At 45.8% G+C, this 23,407-nt stretch overlaps 1 protein-coding gene across 14 annotated transcripts in view; it reads right to left on the reverse strand.

Annotated features, from left to right (window-relative positions):
• ZNF618 (zinc finger protein 618) overlaps positions 1–23,407 on the reverse strand; it is a 208,585-nt gene that overhangs the window by 166,629 nt on the left and 18,549 nt on the right. For 12 of the 14 annotated variants that reach the window (XM_032306320.1, XM_032306319.1, XM_032306316.1 and 9 more), the window contains exon 1: positions 17,136–17,256. The exons of 1 other annotated variant lie outside the window; for it this stretch is intronic. In XM_032306320.1, the coding sequence (XP_032162211.1) occupies positions 17,136–17,168 (33 nt within the window). In that variant the 5' untranslated portion in view covers positions 17,169–17,256. Of the gene's footprint in view, positions 1–17,135; positions 17,296–23,407 lie in introns of those variants that run through there. One more of the 14 variants, XM_032306327.1, reaches the window with a different exon arrangement.

Consider the following 23,407-nt stretch of genomic DNA (forward strand, 5'->3'; position numbering starts at 1 on the left):
ACTCCTCCGTGTATGTTCCTAGAAAACAAACTGTTGATCTGCGAGATGACATAAATGTTCAACCTTGTTTTTTCCCCACCTTGGCTATTTTTAAGTGTTCAGTTCAGGAGTGCTAAGCAACTTTACCCGAGGTGTGCAACAGATCTCTAGAACTTTTCATCTTGCAAAACTGAAACTCTATACCCACTGAACGACAACTCCCTATTTCCCCCTTCCCCTGGCAACCCCCATTCTACTTTCTGTTTCTATGAGTTCTGACTACTTTCGATGTCTCATGTGAGTGGAATCATACAGTACTGGTCTTCTCGTGATTGGCTGACTTCACTTAGCACAGTGTCTTCAAGATTTATCCATATTTTATCATGTGACAGGATTTCCTTTTTTAAGGCTGAATAATATTCCATTTTATATACACACCACATTTTGTTTATCCATTCATCCACCAACGAAAATACAGGTTACTTCCACCTCTTGACTATTGTACATAACACTGCAATGAACACGGGTGTATAATTATCTCTTTGAGATCCTGCTTTGAATTCTTTTGGATAGATACCCGAAGCAGGATTGCCAGATCATATGATAATTCTATTTTTAATTTTCTGAGAAACCACCATACTGTTTTCCATAGAAGCTGCACCCATAGTACCCAGGGTTCCAAATTTTCCACACCAACACTACTTTCTGGGTGTGATATGATAGCTCATTAAGGTGTTAAACTGCATTTCTCAAATGATCAGTGATGTTGAGTATATTTCCATATGCTTGTTGGCCATATGTCTATGTTCCCTGGGAAAACGTTCAAGTCCTCTGCCCATTTTTTAAAAATCAGGTTATTTGGTTTTTTGTTGTTGAATTTTAGAGGATTCTTTATATATTCCAAAAACTAACCATTTATCAGATATATGATTTGCAAATATTTTCTTCCACTCTGTAGACTGCCTTCTCGCTATAAATTCTTAATGTGTGACACCAAAAAAAAACCACATAGAATCCAAAACACAAAAATGAAAGTATTTTAAAATTTAATGCTTTAGGAGCACCTGGATGGCTGAGTCGGTTGAGTGTCTGCCTTAGGCTCAGGTCATGATCCCAGGGTCCTGGGATGGAGCCCCACATCAGGCTCTCTGTTCAGCAAAGAGCCTGCTGCTCCCCCTGCTTGTAGAGGCCCGTGCATGCGTGCTCTCTCTCTGCCAAATTAATTTTTTTTAAAAGTAAACATTTTATTCAACCACTTCTAAACAGCACTTTAAAAAAAAAAAAAAGTCTAGGATAAGAAATAGTTGGAATCTGAATAGCAAAGAGTCAGTATCTCTAAAATCCAAAGAGTTCTCAAAAAAAAAAAAAAAGGAAAAGATAAACACCCCAAGAGAAAAACAGGCAAAACGCTTGAACAGGCAAGTCACAAAAGAAGAAATGAAAGTGGCTAATACAAGTATACCAAGCAATGTTCACCCTCATTGGTTTGCCCATCAAGATCTCAATGATCAAGAACAGTGGCAATACAAGGTGATGGCCACAATGTGTAAGATAAGCACTTCCAATCTCTCAGCAGCAAGGTCAACTGCTATCACCAGCAGGATATGAATATGCTAGGATTCAGAAATTGGCCTTTTAGAGAGACTGATGATAAAGAGATCACCACACAAGCAAGAAACCCCACGTGTAAAAATATTAGAAATAACCAAAATCCAATAGGGCACTGAGTTCGGGGACATATATACAGTAGAAATACAATGTAGTCAATAAAATAATAATGAGGATCTCTATTTACTGATGCAGAAAGAGATCCAGGAGTTTAAAAAGAAAAAAGAAAGCAGACGCAGAACAGCATGTAGAATATAATCCTATTTGAATAAAACTGTAATCATATATATTTAAATATGCAGAGAGATGACTTAAATAATGTTCATCAAATGTGAACAGTGGTTGTCTCTGGGTGGTAGGATTTGGGGTGATTTTTTGAAGAACATCATTATTTCTTTCTGTGCTGCTTTAACGTTCTTATAATGAATGTATTATTTTTATAATCGAGGTGCGGGGGACCTGTTTTCACTTGGAAGGAAAATGAAAGTGAGATTCGGCTCTTTGACAGCAATCTCACACTTAAAAATCAGAATGGAGACAATGTGGGACAGTGCAAACTGCTAAGTCCTGAGTTCGAATCCTGCCTCGGACACTAATTACCTGAATGACCCCGGGCAAGTTATTTAGCTTTGCTGTGCCCTGGTTTCCTCACCTATAAAACAGACATGATGAAAACTCTGTCATGGAGTTATTTGGGGGATAAAAAACTAACATTGAAGAAGTTCTCAATAATTATTAGCTTCATTCTCCCCTCTGAGCTCATCAATGAAAGCAATCTAGTTCTATCTGGCCCATATTAGGTACTCAAAATGTGTCCAGTGAGTTAAATGGGGCAGATGGATGGATGAACAGGTAATCGTGATAACACCACACATCTGAGGGCAGAAAGATTATATGGGTGAACGGGGCGGGGGGGGGTTGAAAAGGTTGGAGAAGTAAATAGCTAGAGAGATGGACTGATGTGTAGATAGATGGTATGGCAGCTTGATGACCATATCAAGATGCGTCCCCTCCTGGGGCACCTGGTGGCTCAGTGGGTTAAGCCTCTGCCTTCAGCTCAGGTCATGATCCCAAGGCCCTGGGATCGAGCCCCACGTCAGGCTCTCTGCTCAGCAGGAAGCCTGCTTCTCCCTCTCTCTCTGCCTGCCTTTCTGACTACTTGTGATCTCTCTCTATCAAATAAATAAATAAAATCTTAAAAAAAAAAAAATGCGTCCCCTCGTACATGTTGAAAGCGATGTTGCCACAACTCCACAGAGAGGCGGGGCTTATGTCTCTCCTCTTGAAATGGGGCATATCTCTGTAATGGGCTCAACCTGTAGATTGAGGTCAAAGTTATGCTACATGACTTCTGACACTAAATCATAAAAAGAGACACTGGATCTGCTTGGCTCTATCTCTCCTGGGACATGTGCCTTGGGAGACTCAAGTTACCATACAGAAGTCAGGCCTTGTATGAAGCCTCCATCCTGGAAGACCCCATGAGACAGATGGATGGATGGGTGGATCCCCAAAGAACTCCAAGTGTTCAAGTCTTTCAAACCCTGGCACCAGACAGGAGAGTGAAGACTTTAAGATGACCGTGGCCACTGAATGACCATGATCATAGAGACCCTACATCAGACCAACCAACTGAGCTACTACCAAATTCCTGACCCACAGAAACGATGACAGACAATAAGCAGTCGTGTATTAAAGCCACTAAGTTTGGCGGTAAGTTATCTAATAAAGATGGTAAGAGGAGTCTAAGGCTGAATGCCTGACCTCTCTCTGGGGAGCCCTGGAAATCAGTAACATCTTGTGCTCAATTTCAGGTCTGGTACACTTTGTCTGTTCCAATAGCCTCCTGCTTACCCTCCTATTCCGCTACTCAGACTTCCAAAAGCCAGCCCTCTGAGCTCTAACTTGGATTAACTGTCCTCCCGACCCTGAACAAACTAACAGAACACGCTTTCAAAGCAACCAGTTCAAGCCCTCACTGCCTAAGAAGAGAAACTGAGGCTCAAAGAGAGAAAGAAATTACCCCAGACTCTGGCTGAGTTAGAAGCAGGGCTCAGACTACAGACTGTGGTTCCTACCCTGAAGCCCCGAGTTATTTCTCCTCCAACAGCCTGTGGGCTCGACGTAACCCCGAGTTTTGAGTCCTGCCTCCACGGCTTACTGCCAGTGACGGGAGTCCCATCAGGGCAGCCAGCATCACCGCAGGCCCTGGCTAGGACGTGCCAGGGCTCTTGGCTCCAAGCACACCTTACATCTGTCTGGGCATAAATTTGCATTCTGAATCCAGGAGGCCCCAGTTCCAAGTATGTCAAATGTAATTAATTACAGCAAACCTTCTGCAACTGTTTTCAAACGCAGTATTAAAGGCTCTGTGCACATGAAACACACAAGCCACTGGCCCACGGAGGTTGGGAATGCGGGCCTGGGAGGCCCAGATCTGGGCCCCACGGAATGGGGAGGGCAAGTTCCCAGAGACACCGGGGTCCCGTTCAGCCCCACAGCAAAGGGGAGGACATCCGAGGGAGCTGGATTCAAATCCTAGCCGATCACCAATGCCACAACTTGGACAAATAACTTCATCTTCCTTAACTATAAGGGTGAATGGTAAGACTCTGCAGCTCAAAGGGCTATCGTGAGCCTTGTCTCTGGCAGTCATCTGAATTTGAGGCCAACCACCCTTACCAGCTGTGCACCCTTTCACCTCTGATTCTCAAGTCCCTCATATTATAAATAAATAACCTTACTCTCCAGGGCTATTGTATTAACTGAGATAATAGATGTTAAATGATGAGTCCAGCGCCTGGCATCTAAGAACCACTTAGCAAATGCACAATGATTACTGTACTTCAAGGCAGAAAAATTCTATTTAGCAAAAATCAAGTGAGATAAGTAAGAATGCTCAACTTCAGCCTTTCAACAGAAACAGATCCTGAGCAAAACAAGTTTGTAAGGTTGAATTCCCAACACGAGGCTCAAACTCCTTTCGGAACACTAAGAGCAAGAGAACTAGGCTACAAAGTTTGAGAGACCTGTGTTCAAGTCTAGCTTTGTCGTTCACTGCCCTCTCTGCCCACCCCCACGCTAGACCCCCGAGATCCAACTGGGGCTAGCTGAGACCACCCAGACCAGGCTGGAGATCAGGGGAGCTAGATGACCTTCCCCACTCCGCCAGCTCTGTCCTCTAGAGCAGTGTGCCTTCTGGGTCTTCCAGGAGCTTTACTTTCCGAATCTGTACATGGAGCAGACATGACTTAGGAAGACAATGGCCTGTGGCCACTCAGGACCCTAAATAAACAGCCCCTAATGTGACCCGGGTTTCTATGCCCAAACCAGCCCTGAAATGCACTCTGATTCATAAACCCCAGTTAAACCCCAAAGACTAAATAGACTGGAATTTTTTGGCAAGTGGAGAGATTGCCAGGGGTAATCTTTTAGATTTGTTTTTGCTTGTCTTGTTAGATGTACTTTCTTCCAAAGTGTTTAATTAATGTTTAGGGGAGTGGGTAAACAAAGTGGAAAACAGTTTTTCTTCCTAAATTACCAATCTCTTTCTCTCTCTTTCTCCTAAGTTCTGTCCATTTAACCACCTACTTGTACTGATTGATGCCTACACCACTGTATCAGCCTTCTTCTCAATCCCAAACTCTGAATCTGGCATTCTTCACCAGTGACCTGATGAAGCAAGCTGCTATGAGAAAGCCACTCTCCCTCTCTGGGGGGAGCACATTTTTAGAATAGCACTGCCCAGGAGAAATGTAATACAAGCCACAAAATAATTCCAAACTTTCGAGTAGCCACATTATTTAAAAAAAAAAAAAAAAAAGTGAAATTTATTTTAATAATTATTTTAACCCAATATATAAAAGGCTATTATTTTAACTTATAATCAATTTTTTTTTAAAGATTTTATTTATTTATTTGACAGAGAGAGATCACGAGTAGGCAGAGAGGCAGGCAGAGAGAGAGAGGAGGAAGCAGGCTCCTGCTGAGTAGAGAGCCTGATGCGGGACTCGATCCCAGGACCCCGAGATCATGACCTGAGCTGAAGGCAGCGGCTTAACCCACTGAGCCACCCAGGCGCCCTAATCAATTTTTTTTTTTATTTCTTTTTTTTTCCAGGTTTTATTTATTTATTTGACAGAGATCACAAGTAGGCAGAAAGGCCGGCAGAGAGAGAGGCGGAAGAAGGCTCCCTACGGAGCAGAGAGCCCGATGCGGGACTCGATCCCAGGACCCCGAGATCATGACCTGAGCCAAAGGCAGAGGCTTAACCCACTGAGCCACCCAGATGCCCCTAACTTATAATCAATATTTAAAAAATCATTACTGAAGTCTTTTACAATCTTTTCTTTCTAACGACGCCTTCAAAGTCCGGTGTGGATTTTACATTTCTCAGCGAGCCCCATGTCAACAGCTCAACAGCCAAAGGTGGCAGTGGTTACCAATACACACTGGAACACACAGGCACAATCTCTCTACAAACCTTTTAGCTCTAAACTGCCCAGATCCAAAAAGATGACTAGCCTCACTACAAATTCCACTTCTAGCAGGTAGCCCCGCCACCCAAAGTCACCCTTCCCTGGGGCCTACTTCCAGGCCAGTTTCAGTTTTCTTTCAGATCAGTTTCACTTTCTGCTTTTCCAGCATACATTCTAAAAAACACCCACATAAACAAGCTTAAATTTTTAATTATTTTTCCCAGCTGATGGAAAAAAAAAAAGCTTCAGCATCCAAAAAATGTCTCTATTCTCTCTGGGTAATCTTAGTGCCCAGCTAGGTCCACTGAGTTCCCAAATCTCTGAACCCAAAATAAAGCAAAACGCCAACTCTCTGCAAAATTTCACCTGATAAAAATTCCCATCCTTAATTCACTACAAAAACACTGGGGCTGGTGGGAATTTGGCAGAGTGATAGAATCGCTAGCCCCTGGGGCATGCTGTCTTGGACAATAACATACCCAGGGAACTAGCCAGAACAACTCCGACTTTGAATGTTACCAGCAAACTGCCAGCCAAGGGCTTGCCCAGGGCCACTCCCCCACCTCCTCCACTTTGCAGGACTCATTTCCACCCACAGGGGTTTGGTCCCCCACCCCTGGATCCTGAGCCTCCCCCAGAGAAAGGGCTCACCCCTGGGAATCGAAGATTCCATTCCTGATACAGAGCTCCCTTCACTAGAAAGCGGTTTTCTCCCCGTCTTCTATACTGACTGGGGCGCCAAGCATCACCTGACTCCATTTATTCTCTTTAGCGTATATACGAAGCCTCCTTCTGCTGTGTCAGCCAAAATATTTATATCACTTTCCTGTGAACTCAATACTGTCTTCACCTCAGCCTCCCTCCTTTCCTTTTTAAGGAAAGAAAGGAGTTGTCGCCAACATGTTTCTCTAGTTCTTTGCTGTTTATGAAGCACTTCTGAGTCCATTAACTCACGTGATGCCTGCAGGAAACCATGAGGGATATACAAGTGGACTGTACTCCCACTTAGCGGATAAACAAACAGAGGCTCATCGCCCAGTGGCTCCTGGGGCTGGGCAGGTCCCGTATGTGACTGAAATGTGGGAACTGGCTGGAACAGGAAAGGGCATACCCTGTCCAATGCCTACAGATCCCAAACTTTTTAAACCATGGGCCGGCAGGTAAAATGAAACAAGCTTAGGGACCAACTCACCTCATGGGCACCCATCTGTGATTCCAAGTTTATATAATCTCCCAACAAGGCAGTTACAATTAGTGAACTAATGCTAGTTAGAAAACTCCATGTGTAAAAAAGTTAACACCTATGTAGGGCTGTTGATCTAAAAAGCATTTTCAGGGGTGCCCCTGGGTGGCTCAGTGGGTTAACCCTCTGCCTTCGGCTCAGGTCATGATCTCAGGGTCCTGGGATCGTGCCTCACACATTGGGCTCTCTGATTGGCGGGTAGTCTGCTTCCCTCTCTCTCTCTGCCTGCCTCTCTGCCTACTTATGATGTCCCACTGTCAAATATATAAATAAAATCTTTTTCAAAAAATAAATAAAGGGGCGCCTTGGTGGCTCAGTGGGTTAAGCCTCTGCCTTCGGCTCGGGTCATGATCTTGGGGTCCTGGGATAGAGCCCCGCATCAGCCTCTCTGCTCAGCAGGGAGCCTGCTTCCTCCTCTCTCTCTCTCTGCCTGCCTCTATGCCTACTTGTGATCTCTGTCAAATAAATAAATAAAATCTTTTAAAATAAATAAATTTTTAAAAAAGCATTTTAAAAATAAATAAATGAATAAATAGGGGCCCCCGGATGGCTCAGTCGATTAAGCGTCTGCCTTCGGGTTAGGTCAGGGTGCCAGGCTCCTGGAACTGAGTCCTGCATCAGGCTCCCTGCACTGGCGGGGGGCGGGGGTCTGCTTCTCACTCTGCCTCTCACCCAGCTCTCATGCTCTCTCTCTCAAATAAATAAAGTCCTTTTTAAAAAATAAATGAATAAATAAGCATTTTCAAATACCTCCCCTCATTTGATTCTTGTGGAGGATGATTTCTGTCCCATTTCCCAGATGCAGAAATCAGGACTCTCAGGGGCTGAGAAATTCGTCTGTAATCTTCAAAGCGTACAAACAGCCAATGTGCTGCAAACCCAGGTTATGGTCCAGGAACCCGAGTGCCCACCTTGCCCCTCTACCATACTATTTTCTACTACACGAGTGAGTGAGGGACACTGCCCAACCGAGTGGCCCAGCCACCAGCATCTCGCCCTCTGAAATCTGATCACTCCAGGATCAGGCAAAGAAACGGGTCACCTAGCCCTGCTTTGATGACAACCCCAAGGGTATCTAATTATAACAGGGAAGGAAGGGAGGAGTCAGAATCCTCTCACTATTTCTCAAGACCAAATTAACTTTAATTTCTTTTGACACAGCGCATGTGCAAATAATAGGAAAAGCAATGGATGACGAGTTAGGAGATCTGAGGCTTGAAGTTTACCTCTACCTGGTCACTGAGGTTTGGGGCAAGGAACTCCACCTCCTGTCCTGGGGCGGGGGGACACACTAGATCAGGAATGACAAACTGGCTTCATGTCCCATGCTAAACTCAACTGACTGGTTGCACCATACTAAGAAGGACTCTGAGGGCACCGGCCAGACTCAATGGGAAAGTGCCAAGATCGATTAGCAATGTCTGACACAGGCTTGTAAATGGGGGGCAGCGGTATGTATACATTACTTACTTACCATTCCTGCTATAGGGATGATGTATTAAAAAAAACACGATGCAAGTGAAAAGCACTTTGCCCTTTACAAAACTTTCTTCTCACCACCCCTCACAACTTTTTACAAGAACCCAGTGCTGAGGGTATCATCCATTCCCACCCTCCTCATCATCCCCACTTTACTCATAAGGAAATCCAAGGGCCGGGAAATGAAGAACTCTGGTAAAGACCAAAAAATGATTAAGCAGCAGAGCCGAGAGGGAAGCCAAGCCTTATCCCATCAACTTCAACTGGTTCATTCTACCCTTGGAAATGTCAAACTGGTATTCCACCATCCGTAGGACACTAAACCTCCCTGCCACCGACTTCTTACACCTTCTAGAGAAGGGGCACAGTCAAGTTATGAAACCCACCCAAAGACATGGAAGGAAAGGGGTACTAATTTAAAGTTCCAGATGCTTGTTCCCAAAGACAAGTCCTGCCTTCACTGCACAAGTGGAGAAGCCACACGGAGAGCTAAGTGAGGTAAACACGAGCAGGACTTAAAAGTCCCTCACATCACAGTCCACCCTACCAGGAACAGGACACTCTACCTCAATTCCAAGATGCCTTCAAATGCTAAACATACCATGGGTTTTATAACATCCTTTGGTGGAGAAGAAAAGAAGAGGGAATGTACTAACAGGAAACTTCTATTGTAAAACATACCCCAACTTCAGAAATAGGAGTATGTGAGGAACATGACCATCGAGGAAATAATACGGTCTCCCTCAGACTGGGATCCTGTGCTCACTGGCTGGGCTGGGCCGGAAGTATTAAAAGGGACAGTGTTTTATAAAGCTTACAGAAAAAAAATTAAGCAAAAAAAACCAGAATGTTCTCAATTTTCTCCCATAGATTTTCCTCGAATCTCTGGCTTCTGCACACCATAATCCAACCAAAGATGGTGTCTGACTGAACATCGAATCACACATTTAGCTGCTACACAGATAAGGTGTGGCGAGTTCTCTACAGAGAGCCCCCTGATGCCCCCGTTCCAGGACCCATGACCAAGACAACCAGTTCCCAGAGCAAACACAGGGGCCTACCCAGCCCCTTGTACCTCAAGGTTTTCCCCCATTTCCACCTCTTTAGAAACGCTGAGACCATTCACCACTCCTGCCGGATCAGCCATCTGGATAATGACCCTACCAGGCCCTTCATCCAATTTAAAGAAATCGTTTATACAAGAGGAGTGAAGAGGGAAGGCAACTCTTCTAAAACTCCCCAAGATGTGTACAGTCAAAGCATGTTACTGCCATCCAAGGAGTCCCCTCTGATTGATTACACCAGCTCTAAAAAAAAAAAAAAAAAAAAAAAAAAAGTGCTTAGGGCTCCCTCATAAAACAGTGCTTTTGACCGAATGGCCAAACCCAAATTGGTCACCTACTCTTCACTAGACTCAAATCTGACTGACCTGAGCTATTTCCAAAAATCAAATTAAGTCATCAAATATTTATCGAGCTGCCGCTCTGTGCCAGACCCTAAAATGAATAACCCATGCTCTCTACCCTCAAGGAACTCACAATTCAGCTGGAGAGAGAGAACGGCAATCAAGCTACTCTCATCTGTGGGCCCACAGTGTTTGGGAAGTACTTCGGGGTGGGCATGGATGAACTCTGGGGGGGGGGGGGGTGTCAGGGGCTGCACAGAACAGGACCTGCAGGGGGTCTTGGGATGGGGTGGGGGGAGTGTCCGGAGAGGAATAAAGGGAAGGGCCCTAGAGACAGGAGGCCCAGGGGGAACAGAACCTCAAAGGCACACAGTTCACCCGGGATGAAGATTTATCCCTTTTAAAGACTGTGCCACAGGCTTTGAAACAAATCCAGGAATATTCAGAGGACCTAGAGCATCCCTGGAATGAAAGCATTAAGAACACTTCGACAAGAAGGATGCATAGGTCTAGGAGATGTCTCATCCTCGTCTGTTTCAGATCAACAAATAAAAAAGTGGACAGTTTCTATTGTTACCTAACTCCATCCTATTGAAGATAAGCTCCCAGGTTTCCAGAACTACCAAAACTGTGGTCACTGCGACTCGATCTCCCCCAACAGAGACCCATAGGACACTGGGTCAAGAGGTAGCCAACAGGCCTCAATCGCCTTCTAAGAACCATCTTCCAAGGACTGGCTGGGTCTTTCCCCAGGTGCTGCTTTGTTTAATTGTAAATCAATCCATCAAGGTCGGAATTATTTACCCTCCTTTTTCCAGATAAAGAAGCTGTGGCTCCAAAACCAGGAGTGTCCTTCCAAATTAACGCCAATGTTAACCATGCCATGGGGTTGGATTCCAAACTCTGATCTGTCTGACCTCAAATTCCGCTTTCCATTACACCAATTGGGCGGAGGTCAGAAACAGTCTACACCTCTGACCTAAGGCCCTGAGGCCTATCGGGGCAGGGGATTCTAAGGTGATCCCATGTTCAGTTCAGACATGGATCCCACTGACAGACCATCTTTCCCTCAATGTCCTCCCTCCTCTCAGATCCCAGCCCTGGCCCCTCCCACCTGCTGTCTTTTGGCATTATCAACGTTCTTCAGGCCATACTTTATTTAAAACCCACCTCCTGCACCTGCACTTCTCAACCTCAAGGGCACGCACGTTGAGACACATCCTCCAGGGGTTTCTGGCCATCATTTGTCATGTTTAACTAAAGCATCTGGCCTGATCCTGGCAGAAGACTGAAAGAAGGGGTGTGGACCACTTCAGCCAGAAGACGCTGAACGATGGAACTCTTCACCACTACAGGCTGAACCACCACAGAGCATCTAGGGCTCAGGAAGGAAGTCCCACCAACAAAACCAAGAACTTTGAAAGATGTGTCACTAACCTACCGAGGCCACCCGTTACAACAACTAGACGGAACGCTGGTCTCTCCCTGTGCTGTCCAAGACGGAAGCCACGAGCCACATGTGGCTACCAAGCACATGAAATGTGGCTAGTCAGAAAAGACTTAATAGCTCCCAAAGAAAAAATATAAAATATCACGTTAGCAATTCTTTGTAAGGATGAGACACTGCAAGAATGGTATGTTGTGGATATATTGTGTTAAATAAATTATATTATTAAAATTAATTTCAGGGCGCCTGGGTAGCTCAGTGGGTTAAAGCCTCTGCCTTCGGCTCAGGTCATGATCTCAGGGTCCTGGGATCGAGTCGACATCAGGATCTCTGTTCAGCAGGGAGCCTGCTTCCTCCTTTCTCTCTGCAAGCCTCTCTGCCTACTTGTGATCTTTCTCTGTCAAGTAACTAAATAAAATCTTAAAAAAAAAAATTTTTTTTAATTAATTCCACCTGTTTCTTCTTACCTTCTTCAGGTGTCACCAGAAAGCTTAACATTATGTGTGTGGCTCACATCTGTGACTCAAATTCTATTTCTACCGGGCACTGCCACTCTGAGACACGGAACAGATGAGGAGACAAAGAGAAACTCGGGAGTTTTCTGGAAGCGCATACACCAAAATACAGACACTCGCAGAGTCCGACTCAAATTTAAACACAGCTCAAACACAAAGGCTGGAACTCCTGAAAAACTCCTACGGCAATGTGAAGTAAAGTGAGGAAGACAAAGTTAAGTGCGGCTGCTCGCTCTCCCACCGAGACAGGCATTCCAGGCTTCTTAGAAAATCTCCTTTCTGGCGGCCTTCGCCTCCACACCTGTCTTGCAGGCTTCTCCAAGGCCAACAAGCTGGGGTTCGTGCCCAACTACCATGCAGCTGAGACTTCTTCCCAGGGGGCCTGAAAGGCAGGCTGGGGGGGGTGGGGACGACCTTGTAGCGCAGGACACCTACTCCACAGGGTTCATGTCAAAATCAACTGGGATAATAAGTGAGAAAAGAAGAGACAAAGTGGGAAAGTGCAGGGTATTTGCAGCACATCAAGGTGGGTCATCAGTCCAGTATCTTGCCAACTCCTTATAGCATGGTTCACGTAGGTATGTCATGCACATGGACTGGCAAATGGAAATAAAGCAAAAGTTTCATGAGACGACACTTACCTTTCAGAAGTGCTATGCCTCCGCTATTTTCGTGTCCTCCTATGTTCTAGCCCATTCTTTTTTCTTTTTCTACGCTGACCACGAGCCACTAAATTGATTTTACAGTGGTCACAATTTTCAACCTAGCCCGGGGTATGGCGAATAAGAAGTGTAGTCCTTGCTCTGTGATACACATTGCCCACCACCGCCCCCCACCTCGCCCCCAGAATCCGAGCTTCCAGATGTGACTTCAGAATCCTTCTCAACACAATGTCTACGTAGCTACAGCCAATCACTTGAAGTCAGAATCAGAGATGAAACCTATTTATTAATATCCTGACCCAAAGCTCTCAAAAACTGAGGCTCAAAAGAGTGATTTGCCCAAGGTCATACAGCAAGACCTTGGGTAAACTAGGACTCCTGTGGACCCACAAAGCTACTTCACTTAAATCACCAGGGAGGAGACACAACTGACCCCAAACCTAACAAGAGCATGGAAAAAATTTCAATTTTCACCACAACCACGAAGAGTCAGCTTATACATCTAGTAAAACATGGCAGGGGAAGTTCTTATCAACCCACCAAGGAGAGAAGACAGGAGGATTCTGAGGTCAGAGGTAGCAGCATGCCAAGAGCTGAGTCAAAGGTTGGGTTAGGGGGGAACTTTATGCAACAATGGAGGAGTTTTTCAAACTCTGTTTCTCAAATGAAACAAACCATTGGCTGTTTATTTTCTAGAACCAGGGAGAGGTCAGCCTTATGCTGACCAGCCATCTTTGTTGCCTTTCTTCTGCAAAGCAAGAACCCTTGTTCAAGTTCACCTCTGTGCAGGGCTGAAAGCATAAGCAAACCCTTTTTCCTAGCTTGGTCCAAAGTCAAGCTATAAAGCAGGCCCTTGAAATTTCAAACCTTATTAGAAAATAAAAAAAAAAAAAAGCCCTCCTTAGGCAGAAAAGCAAAACATTAAGTAATAAGAGTCTCTACTGTGAAACAGTATAAATGATCTTTCACCAAAATAACTCAGCCCATCATCAAATTACCACCCCTCAAGTCCAATTTGCCAGATTTTTTGCCCAATATTATAAGAGAGTTTGGTGAACAGACATAGGCTAATAAAAATGAGCTCATATATCCATTTCTGGTCACACTTCCATCTAAAATAGGAGGTGAGAGAGGCCAAGGCCTAGGTCGGATCTCAGTCCTGGGAGACGCCAATAGAAACAAAAGAGAACTGACCCCGCCCCCAACAGTACCATCATGCACCTCTATTTCCTTTACAACAAACATGATCAGAATAACCAATTTTTTTTTTTAATGAAAGGAAAAAAACAAGTCTACAAAACAGAAATGATTTTCAATTCCTCGCAAGGGGTTCCCTTGAAACCACAGACAACACAACAAAATTTCAGCAGAATGGAATTGAAGGAATCTGAGTTGTGTGTCAGGAGACCCAGGACACACAAAGGGAGGTGCTGCAATATTTTTAATTCCTTGCACCAGAAATAACCTGTTATCTACAACCCTGACTTTTTCTCGCATGCCCAGTAGGGGTGCCCACCTCCCCTTCCCCAACCCAGGGGAGAGCTCCCCTCCATCACCTGCTAACTCAGACCTGTCTCATGAGGCCTCCCAAGCCCTTGGAAATTACGAATTCTTTGACCGTCCTAGGCATTGGCCTAAATAATTCAACAGAAAAAAAAAATTTTTTTAATTATGTTACTTTAAAAAAAAAAAAACGAAAAAAAAAAACACCTCATTCCAAATATGTCAGAATGTGGCCAGTCAGCCCTGAAGGATTTCGTTACTAAAAAAATAAAATCTCCCAAATGCAATGGTGATGATGGGAAATGTTGAACCTCTGCCATGGTCAAATATATTTCACAGAATTCGCATCCCCTCAGAAATCTGAATCCCCACAAAACGGGGTGGGAATCCATGAACTGGGGCCACCATTTTTCCCAAGACCAGCTGGTAGCTAGCGAAAGGGACACAGGGTTTCCCGTCCTAGCCCTGTGTGACCTACCATTAACCCCCACACAAGGTCCCACCAAGATCCCACCCTCTCAATACTAACAGTACTCGCCCCCTCCTCTGAACAGAAAAATTAAAACTTTTTGGGGGGGGGGGTGTTTCAAAATCTCCATCAAGTTCAACCATAAACTAATTCATCACAAATAACCCTTCAGCTCTGGGTGGGTTATCTTATTTTCCTCTGTCAAATTTCAATCCAGTCAATATTTGTCCTCTAAAAATAAATTTTTTTTGTTTTCACCTTCATTTGATTTCATTTTAATCCCAAGAAACTACGTCAAATACTGTCTGCATTTGTGCTTTCATGTTCCAAAGGCAAGTACCTTTGGGTTTGGCTTTGTGTCTATTTTAATTTTTTTCCTTTAAAAAAATTAAATTTTGATGCTACAATCAGCCGAATTGGTGTTTTACCCCATTTTTTCAGCAAACTTAAGTGTTCCACTAGAGAAGATGGATAAGAATCAGAATTTTCATCTCCTCTCTGTCCTCCCTTCTTTTATCTTTCCTTCTTAAGTCAGTAAAATTTGTGTTTTTTCAATATCACAGACCCCCCCAAAATGATCAAAGCGAATGGATTTTCTTTTCCCCTATGAAAGTAATCAAATTTGTGAAAAATACCAAATGCTAATGAACTACCAACCCCACATCACAATCAAAGAGGCCTAAAACCAATCTGGATTTTTTAAAAAATAATAAATTTTTCAAATTGGAAGAGTAAGCAAGCACAGAAAAGGGAAAATTCTCTCCTACCAAGGATTCTTCAACCCTTGTCTTTATCAACTGATTCAGTTGCATGTCATAAAAAATGAGCTTCTGTGAATCCACTGTTAGTTTTTTCATAATAATGTTAATTATGCATATCTTATTTTAATGGCGGTCTCTCCTACAAATCTGTGGGCTACTCAATTTGTATAATGTAATGAATTTACATTTTTTTCATTGAATATTGCTCAAAAAAGGTTCCTGACATTTTATGGATAAAACAACAACAAAAAAAGAAATGCCTAGACCTTTCAGGAAACAAAATCAGAAAACAGTCTTAATTATCTCATCAAAACAAAAAAAACAAAAAAACAAAAAAAAACAACACAAAACCCAACAAATGCAGGGGAAAAACACAGAATTTCACTCTAACTTTTTCAGTTTCTGTTTTTCTTTAGAACCTTGGGATTTAAATGCAGTAAAATGTATGTGCAAAATTAGAAGAAAAAAAAAACTACAATTTTTGGGTGTGTCCAAAGCCAACATTTTAGGATCTATTTTCTCTTTTAAATCCTTCCCTCTTGAAAACAGAAAAACTTTAAATATTGCCAAATGGTTAAATTAGTCTTTTCTGCCCGCTGGGCTAAACAAGTTCCAAATTACAATGAAGTACAATTTCTAATTGCTTCATAAAGCCAATTCTCCAGTTTTCTCTAAACTCACAATTTCCCTTCTTTCCTCATTCCAATTAGTTTTTTTTGTCAAACTAAAATGAGTTAGGAAGCCAAACTGACTTCAGTTTTAGGAGGCTTTCTGCTTTTTCCCCCTCAAAAACTGAATTCATTCAAATTCCAGCTTAATTTTCATTTACATATTATCTGGATTTGGCTTCAGAAATAAAAATTGTCTCCATGCTCCCAGAAAGATCAAAGTGAAAATTTTCACCCAAAAAAAGAAAAAAAAAGAATCCTTTCCCCCTCCACTGCCTTACAGTGCAAACTTTTGAAAAAATAAGAAATAAAAAATATTTCTTTTCAATTTTAATTTCTTTTTTTATTTACAAAATAGTATCCTCTAGGTGGCGTCGTTTTAATGGGAAAAAACTACCGTTTGAAGAAAAATTAGAAAAAAAAATTGAGAAAGGGAAATATGGCCTAAAAAAAAAAAAGATTGTTGCAAAGATGGGGGGGCCAGAGGGGAAAGATCCCCCGGGGGGTCATCAGGAACCCCGAGCGCAGAGGGGGTCAGGGGGAAATTGCAAATTTGGGGGGGAGGGGGGGAGAGCTGGAAGGGGTTGCATTTTTGCAAAATGTGAATTGTCCAAACTGAAATGGCTGCTCTGTTCTCTCGCCGCTTTGTTTTCTGGGCTCCGGTCCGAGCCCGGGGCTAGAGGGGGCGCTGGGTGGGGGCCCGAAGAGACCCCCGCGTCACCCCCAGCCTCCTCACGCCCCGCGGCGCCCGGGGGGGGCTCCCCAGACCCCGACCCCCCGGTTTGCGCCCACAAAAAGCCCGCAAACGTGCCCAGGCACTTTGCATTTTGCAAATCTTGCAATGAAGTGGCGCAGCGCCCCGGGCCCCAGCCCCCCGGGGTCCCCCGCGCGGTGCATGCCCCCGGCCCCCCGTCGTACCTGCGGAGCCGCCGCGCCGCCCGGCTGGTTCATGGGTCCGTGCGGGAGGAGGCGGCCCCGGCGCGTCCTGCTCCTCCCGGGCCGGGCTGCTGGTGCGCGCACAATGCCGCTGCCGCCGCCGCCGCCGCCGCTGCCGCCGCCGCCGCCGCCGCCGCTCCCTCCTCCGCCCGCCCCGCTCAGGCCGGGGGGGCGGGGGCGCTGGGGGCGCGCGGGGGGGGCGCCCGGCCCTCGCCCCCACCCCCGGCCCGCACCGGCCGCCGCCGCCGCAGCCGCCGCCGAGCCGCCCCTCGGGGGGCCGCCGCCGCCCCCCGCCGCCCTGCCCGCCCCCGGGCCGGCCTCGCCGCGCGGCCCGCGAGCTCCGGGCCTCGGCCTCGGCCTCGGCCTCCGAGCCGCCGGCCTCCGCGCCGCACACAAAGCCGGCCGGCCCCCGGGCGCGCCGCTCCGGTCCGCCCGCCAGCCCCCGGGCCGCGGCGCCGCCGCCCCCCAAACTTTCCCGCGCCGCGCCCTGCCCTCCCCGCGCCCCCCGCGCCCGCCCCCCGCCGCCCCTCTGCCCGCCCCCAGCTCGCCAGCCCCTAGCAAAGGTCATGTTCGCAGTGGAAAAAAAGTTTGGGGAGCCGCCTCTTGGCGGAACACAAGGGGTTAATGGGAACTCTTCTGCTCCCCCCACCCACCCCCCCCAAAAATCAGATTGGTTTTTTAAATAAAGTTTGAAGAGCTGGCCTTATGGAGGAATTGCGAGGCTCAGTGGGGACGTTCCTCTTGCCCCTGCCTGCCCCCTCCTCCAAAAAAAAAAAACCTCTAATGTCATTTAAAAATAAAAGTTTGAAGAACCAGCCCTGGGTCAGACAAGAGGGCTTAAGGGGACTCTTTTTAACCCCCCCAGTCAGATGGATTTAAAAAATAAATATTTGAGGAGCTGCTTTTATGTGAAATGCGGGATGAAGAGAGTATTTCTGTCTACCTTTGTCAACATAAAGAACAGATCTATATTAAAAACAAAAGTTTAAAGAACTGGCCCTGGGTGAGACACTAGGGGTTAAAGGTTAAGGGGAGCTAGTCCCCCTCCCATATCCCCCAATTAATTTGATATTAAGAAGAAAAATTTGAGAAACTCTATGTGAAATAAATTGTGAACAAGAATATTTCTACCCAACTCTAAGTATCAGATTTTTTTTTTTAATTGAAGGAACTGCCTCCCTATGACTTAGGAAGGTCTAACCAGGATTTTTTTTCCCTGTCCTCACCTCCCCCAAAAATCTAATATATATAATTTTTTTTTAATTAAAAGTGTGATGGATCTTGCTAGCCAGTAACAACACAAGAAGGATTACTGGACCCATCCTATATCTCCTACAGATGACTGATTTTTTTTTAGAATAAAAATGTGAAGAACTGCCCATATATGAGATGAGAGAAATCCTTCTTTACCCCTCCTAAGAGAAAAATGTAAGGGTACTTTTAAAAAAATAAACCCACTAGAAATTAAGAATAGACAGGTATCTTTCCTCTGCTCCCACTTTAAAAATTTTTTTTTATTTTTTTCTAATGTTCAAAGAGTTGAAGTGATAGGAGATAGGAAGAGGGTTTTTTTTTTTCCCCCAGAAATTTTTTCACTACACCCCTCAGAAAAATTATTATTTTTTAAACGTCAGGAAACTAAGGAACAATATGGGAAAATAATCTCTCTTCCTGGAGAAGGAAAATATGGGACTGGAACCGTACAAAAAAAGGCAGAGAGAATCAAGAGACGCAACTCTTCCCCAGACCAAACACACAAATAAAGTTAAGAGGAGCCTTCCAACGATTCCCTCCTCCGTAAAAGGCTGGAGTCATTAGAAATAAAAAGTGGCCATTTCCCCCTCCCAGGCAGCCTGGCAAGTGCGTCCCTGGCAGAGATCTGGCAGCCTCCGCCAAGACTGCTGTCAGGCAGGCACTAAAGGGAGCAGGTCAGCCGGTGGAGTCTGGCAGAATTGGGCTCCCACGAGCCCCCCACATATGTGATGGCCAGGCAACCCCCTGCCTGTCCGCCCCTCATCCGCCACGTGGCTGAGGCCTTGTTACCCAGAGAGATGTTCCAGGTTTGATGTCTTTCTGGCTCCATCCCTATGTGAAGGTTTCTGTGCACCTGCCTCCGGGCTAAGACCTCTTCTCTCCCCAGTAGAGCTAAGCCTATCTTCAGGCACCAAAGTTGAAAGAAACTGGACCGGAATGACACTGAGTCTGGGTTCCTAGGGGCTCAAAACTGTAGGATACCAAAGTAAAAAAGAAAGAACCCCTGCCCTATCCATGTGGAAAACACGACCGGGTAAGTATTCACTGAGCTCGTACGGTGTGCCAGGCATGTTGTGTCTAGTAAGGCAGACACACCAGAAAGAAAAGGATTGCTTGCAGCCGCCCCCTTCAAACTTCAGGAGCTCTCGGGGAGGGCCTGTTCAAACACACAAATTTACCGGGCCCAGACCCAGAGTTTCTGATACAGTCAGGAGTAGGAACTGAGAGTTTGCATTTCTGACAAGTTCCCAGGTGATGCTGATGCTGTTGGTCTAAGGTCCACACCGTTTAAACCATTGCAAAATGGTGCCAACAGCCAAATCACAGGTCCAGAAGAAAGAGGAAGGGCTCAAACCAGGGGAAGGGGAGATGCAGGAGGTGGGGGTTGTCAGCAAAGACTCCATGAGAAACACCATCCAGCTGGAAGGGTGAGGAGAATCAGAGGGCAGCCTCTCTCAAGATCAAGGATCCTTAAATCCTTGGATAGGTTTGGGGATCCATAACTAAGCAATTTTATGTCTTAAGAAAATTCATGTCTATAGGTGCATTTAGGGAGAGAAAAGCTCTGCCTTTCACCAGTTTCTCAAAAGGGTCAGTGACCCCAACCTAGAATGATCGGCAACCTAGAACAATTTCCAGGGAGAGGTGCCTGGAAAATCATCATGGGTCTTTCTCAACCTTCTCTTTCTGGAATCACTGCAAGTCGCTTCTGCAACCCTATTACCCACAGGCCACAGGTACGGGGCTTCCTCTCCCATTAGCACACCCCGACCGAGAGCCCACGGTGCATTCAACACCAACTAGAAAGGCATGCCTCAGCAAGGGTCCCAGGTCTGGAGGGTCTGTCCCTTTTTCACTCTGTCCCTGCTGCACCATGAAGGGTATGCAAAGAACACAAAGACTGAGCCTATTACCTTCCTGACAAAATCCAGTTTCTAAATGAACACCCTTATTTCCCAGCCAATAGCGGAAGCCACCCAGCCACCCAGAGCTGTGATCTATCCCTACTCTGGAGGTAAACAAAGGGTAGATTCACTACAATCAGGGGTCTAGGAAGATGGACGGACAGGGAGAAGAGCATGTAGTGAGATCCCAGTGGGCAAAACCCAACCCGTTCAGTGATGGAACAGGCGCTATAATATCACAGAGAAGGAATGGAATGGCTGTGGGTTACAATTACTGAAAAACAGACACATACCTGAGGTGGCAGCTTAGTCCAGTGGGACTCCAAAGGCTTACCCATCCGCTAAGGGTCCATCATTCAACTACAACCATGTGTTCATCAGTTTCTGGAAACTTCTGCCCCTGTCCAAGTCCAGTCTACTGCCTTCTGAATCAACATGCCACACTAACACCTACATACCATCATTATTAAGAGCCCAGGCTGTGGAGTCAACGGCCTGATTTCTGAGCCTGGCTCTGGCCCTCCCATACCACCTGATCTGAAGAGACAACGCAGCCTCCCCTTGCCTTCAGTGCCCCGTCCTTCAAATGGCCCTCAGTAGTACCTGCCTCACAGGGGCCCGCTGAGGATGCAATGAGAGAAGAGAAGTAAAGCTTTGAGAAGAACGCACCCCATACACATCCTCCACTGGAATCACAGAAACGTGTTTCTCACCACTACCACTGAGTGACTCACTCCGTGGTCCTGGGCTCCTGGCTTAACCTCTAAACCTTCGTTTCCGTCTTTACAAAATGGCGGTCCCAAAACCTACCAGTCTTATCAACACTCTTTTAGTTGTAACCAGTAGAAACGAAATCATGCTAAACTTAAAAAGGGGGGTGGGGGTGTTTTGTGACGTTAGGAGGTAGATCACCGTACCCACGGGCAGGAAATGAAATGAAGCTTCAAGAAGATTTGGAGCCAGAAACTGGAAAGTTATCAGGAATGGGGCTCGCCTTCTCCCTCCCTCTAGGCCATAGCTTTCTTTCCCTCTTTTTTTTTTTTTCTTTTTTTATATTATTCCCTAAATGTATTTTTCTGTAGGGAGAGAGGAAGAAGTCTCTGCACTGAGTCTCCCAACTGAGCAGGGAGCCTGATGACGTGGGGCTCAATCCCTGGACTCTGGGATCATGATCTGAGCAGAAGGCAGATGCTTAACTGACTGAGCCACCAAGGCACCCCTCAGGGCCACAGGTTTCTTGACTTCGCAACCCTACGTCATTTTCTCTGTCTCTTTCTCCCTCCCACCCTCCCTTCTTCCCTGCCTGTCTCCAGATGGATACTCTCTGCATCTCTGAGCACACAGTCAAAATGGCTGCCCCATAGTCCTCTAGGTGCCAACAGGTGCTGACCAAGTATCTCTGTGCTTCAGTCTCAGGGCAGAGGATGCGATTGGCCAGACTTGGCTAGACGCCACCAGGAGCCAATCACTCATGACGGAAGGGAGGAGGATCACATAATCCCCATAAACTTCTAAGACCAGTCCCTGAGGGAAGGGGTGTGATGGGTGGGCAGATCCCTCGAACACTGAGCCTCTTAAAAGATTGTGAGGATTTGCTGAGATCAGGAGTGTAATGGTGCCCAGCTCAGGGCCTGACACGCGGACACACTCAAAAGGTATGCTTCCTCCTGCTGGAGTCTGGAGACATTTGAAATAACCAGGGGTTGAGGATAGCGAGATGTTTGACAGGTGTCAAGCTTTTGTCACAGGCTGCTGAAGAAAAAAAGAGACAGGAATTGTCCCCAGAAGTCACCCTTGGGTCCCAAACAGAACCTGAGGTTTGGCTAAAATTTTGTGGGTACAGTTTGGTGGAAAAGATCATTTTAGGGTGAAACAGTAGGTTCTCAAGAGTGTGAAACAGAAGGAAGGCAGGGAATTCACAAAATGGCGTCCCCTTCCCCAAGCTGAGCTTCTTTTTTTAAGCCCAAGCAATGAAGGAAGTACTCTTTTGTAACAGCCCAGCCAGGGAGACTTGGGCTCCCCGAGTCTCTACTCGATGGAAGAAAACCACACAATCCAATCTTATAAAATCTCTTAGCAATTTATCAAACAAGATGGCAGCATTTTCTTACTTGACCCACTACTTCTCTGGAGTGGGCAGAGAAGACACAATCACCCCCATTTTAAAAAAGATGAGGAATTTGAGGCTCAAGTCCTTGGCCAAATCAGCCAGTGGCACCCAGGTCTGATTCGTGCTCCCCCTCTTGTACCCCCACTGCCCTCTGTGGACCTTTCTGATGAATGGAATCAAAATCAACAGATTCTGTAAATCATCTGGCTTTGGCCCTAGAATTCTCCGCTTTTCCTTCCTCTCATGCCTCTCCCTTCCCTCCCTCAGCTTGGGAAGATGTGGTAGCAATTTACTTCCTCAAGAGAGATCCTTGCAAATAATGAAGAAGTCTCTGGAGAGGAAGGTGTCTGAGCCCTTGGCAGTAGCTCAGGGTGGTAAGTCCAGGATGAAAAACCAGAAAGGAGGACCCAGCACAGAAGACCAGGGAATCGAAAGAGAAAGATCAAGCTGATGGCCCAGACCAAAAGTCAGAATCAGGGCCAAATGTGAGTGGTCCAACTCTGGATTCAAGACCAAAAGCTCATATGCATCTACAGTGTCCACAGTGTTTCATAAGCCTGTTCCATGGAGCCTGCCATCCCATGAAACCTAAAGATAGTCTAGCATCCAAGGGAAGATCTCGCCCTGTCTCTGCAGTTACTCCTGTATAGGAATCCCCACCCTATAGTCACCAGATTGTAATCTAAGCCACCATAAAAGCCTCAGTTTCTTCATCTGTAAAATGGGCACAATAAGGCACAATAAGGCACCTCACATAGAACGTATTAAAGGATTAACTTATGTTATGCCCTAAACACATGGTAGTTATTGTTCTAGTCCTGGCCCATTTTCATTTTAACATATATAAGGAAATGCAGGCACGGGGCAGGCGGGACAGTGGAGTTACCCTCATGTGGGCAGGGTGATCCAGCCAAGAAAGGAACAAGGTCATCTTTGGAGGCACCTCCCCCAAGTCCAGGAGGTAAGCCCCTGGAGATGGCATCAAT

Source organism: Mustela erminea, chromosome 12 (assembly GCF_009829155.1).
Source record: "Mustela erminea isolate mMusErm1 chromosome 12, mMusErm1.Pri, whole genome shotgun sequence".
NCBI lineage: Eukaryota > Metazoa > Chordata > Mammalia > Carnivora > Mustelidae > Mustela > Mustela erminea.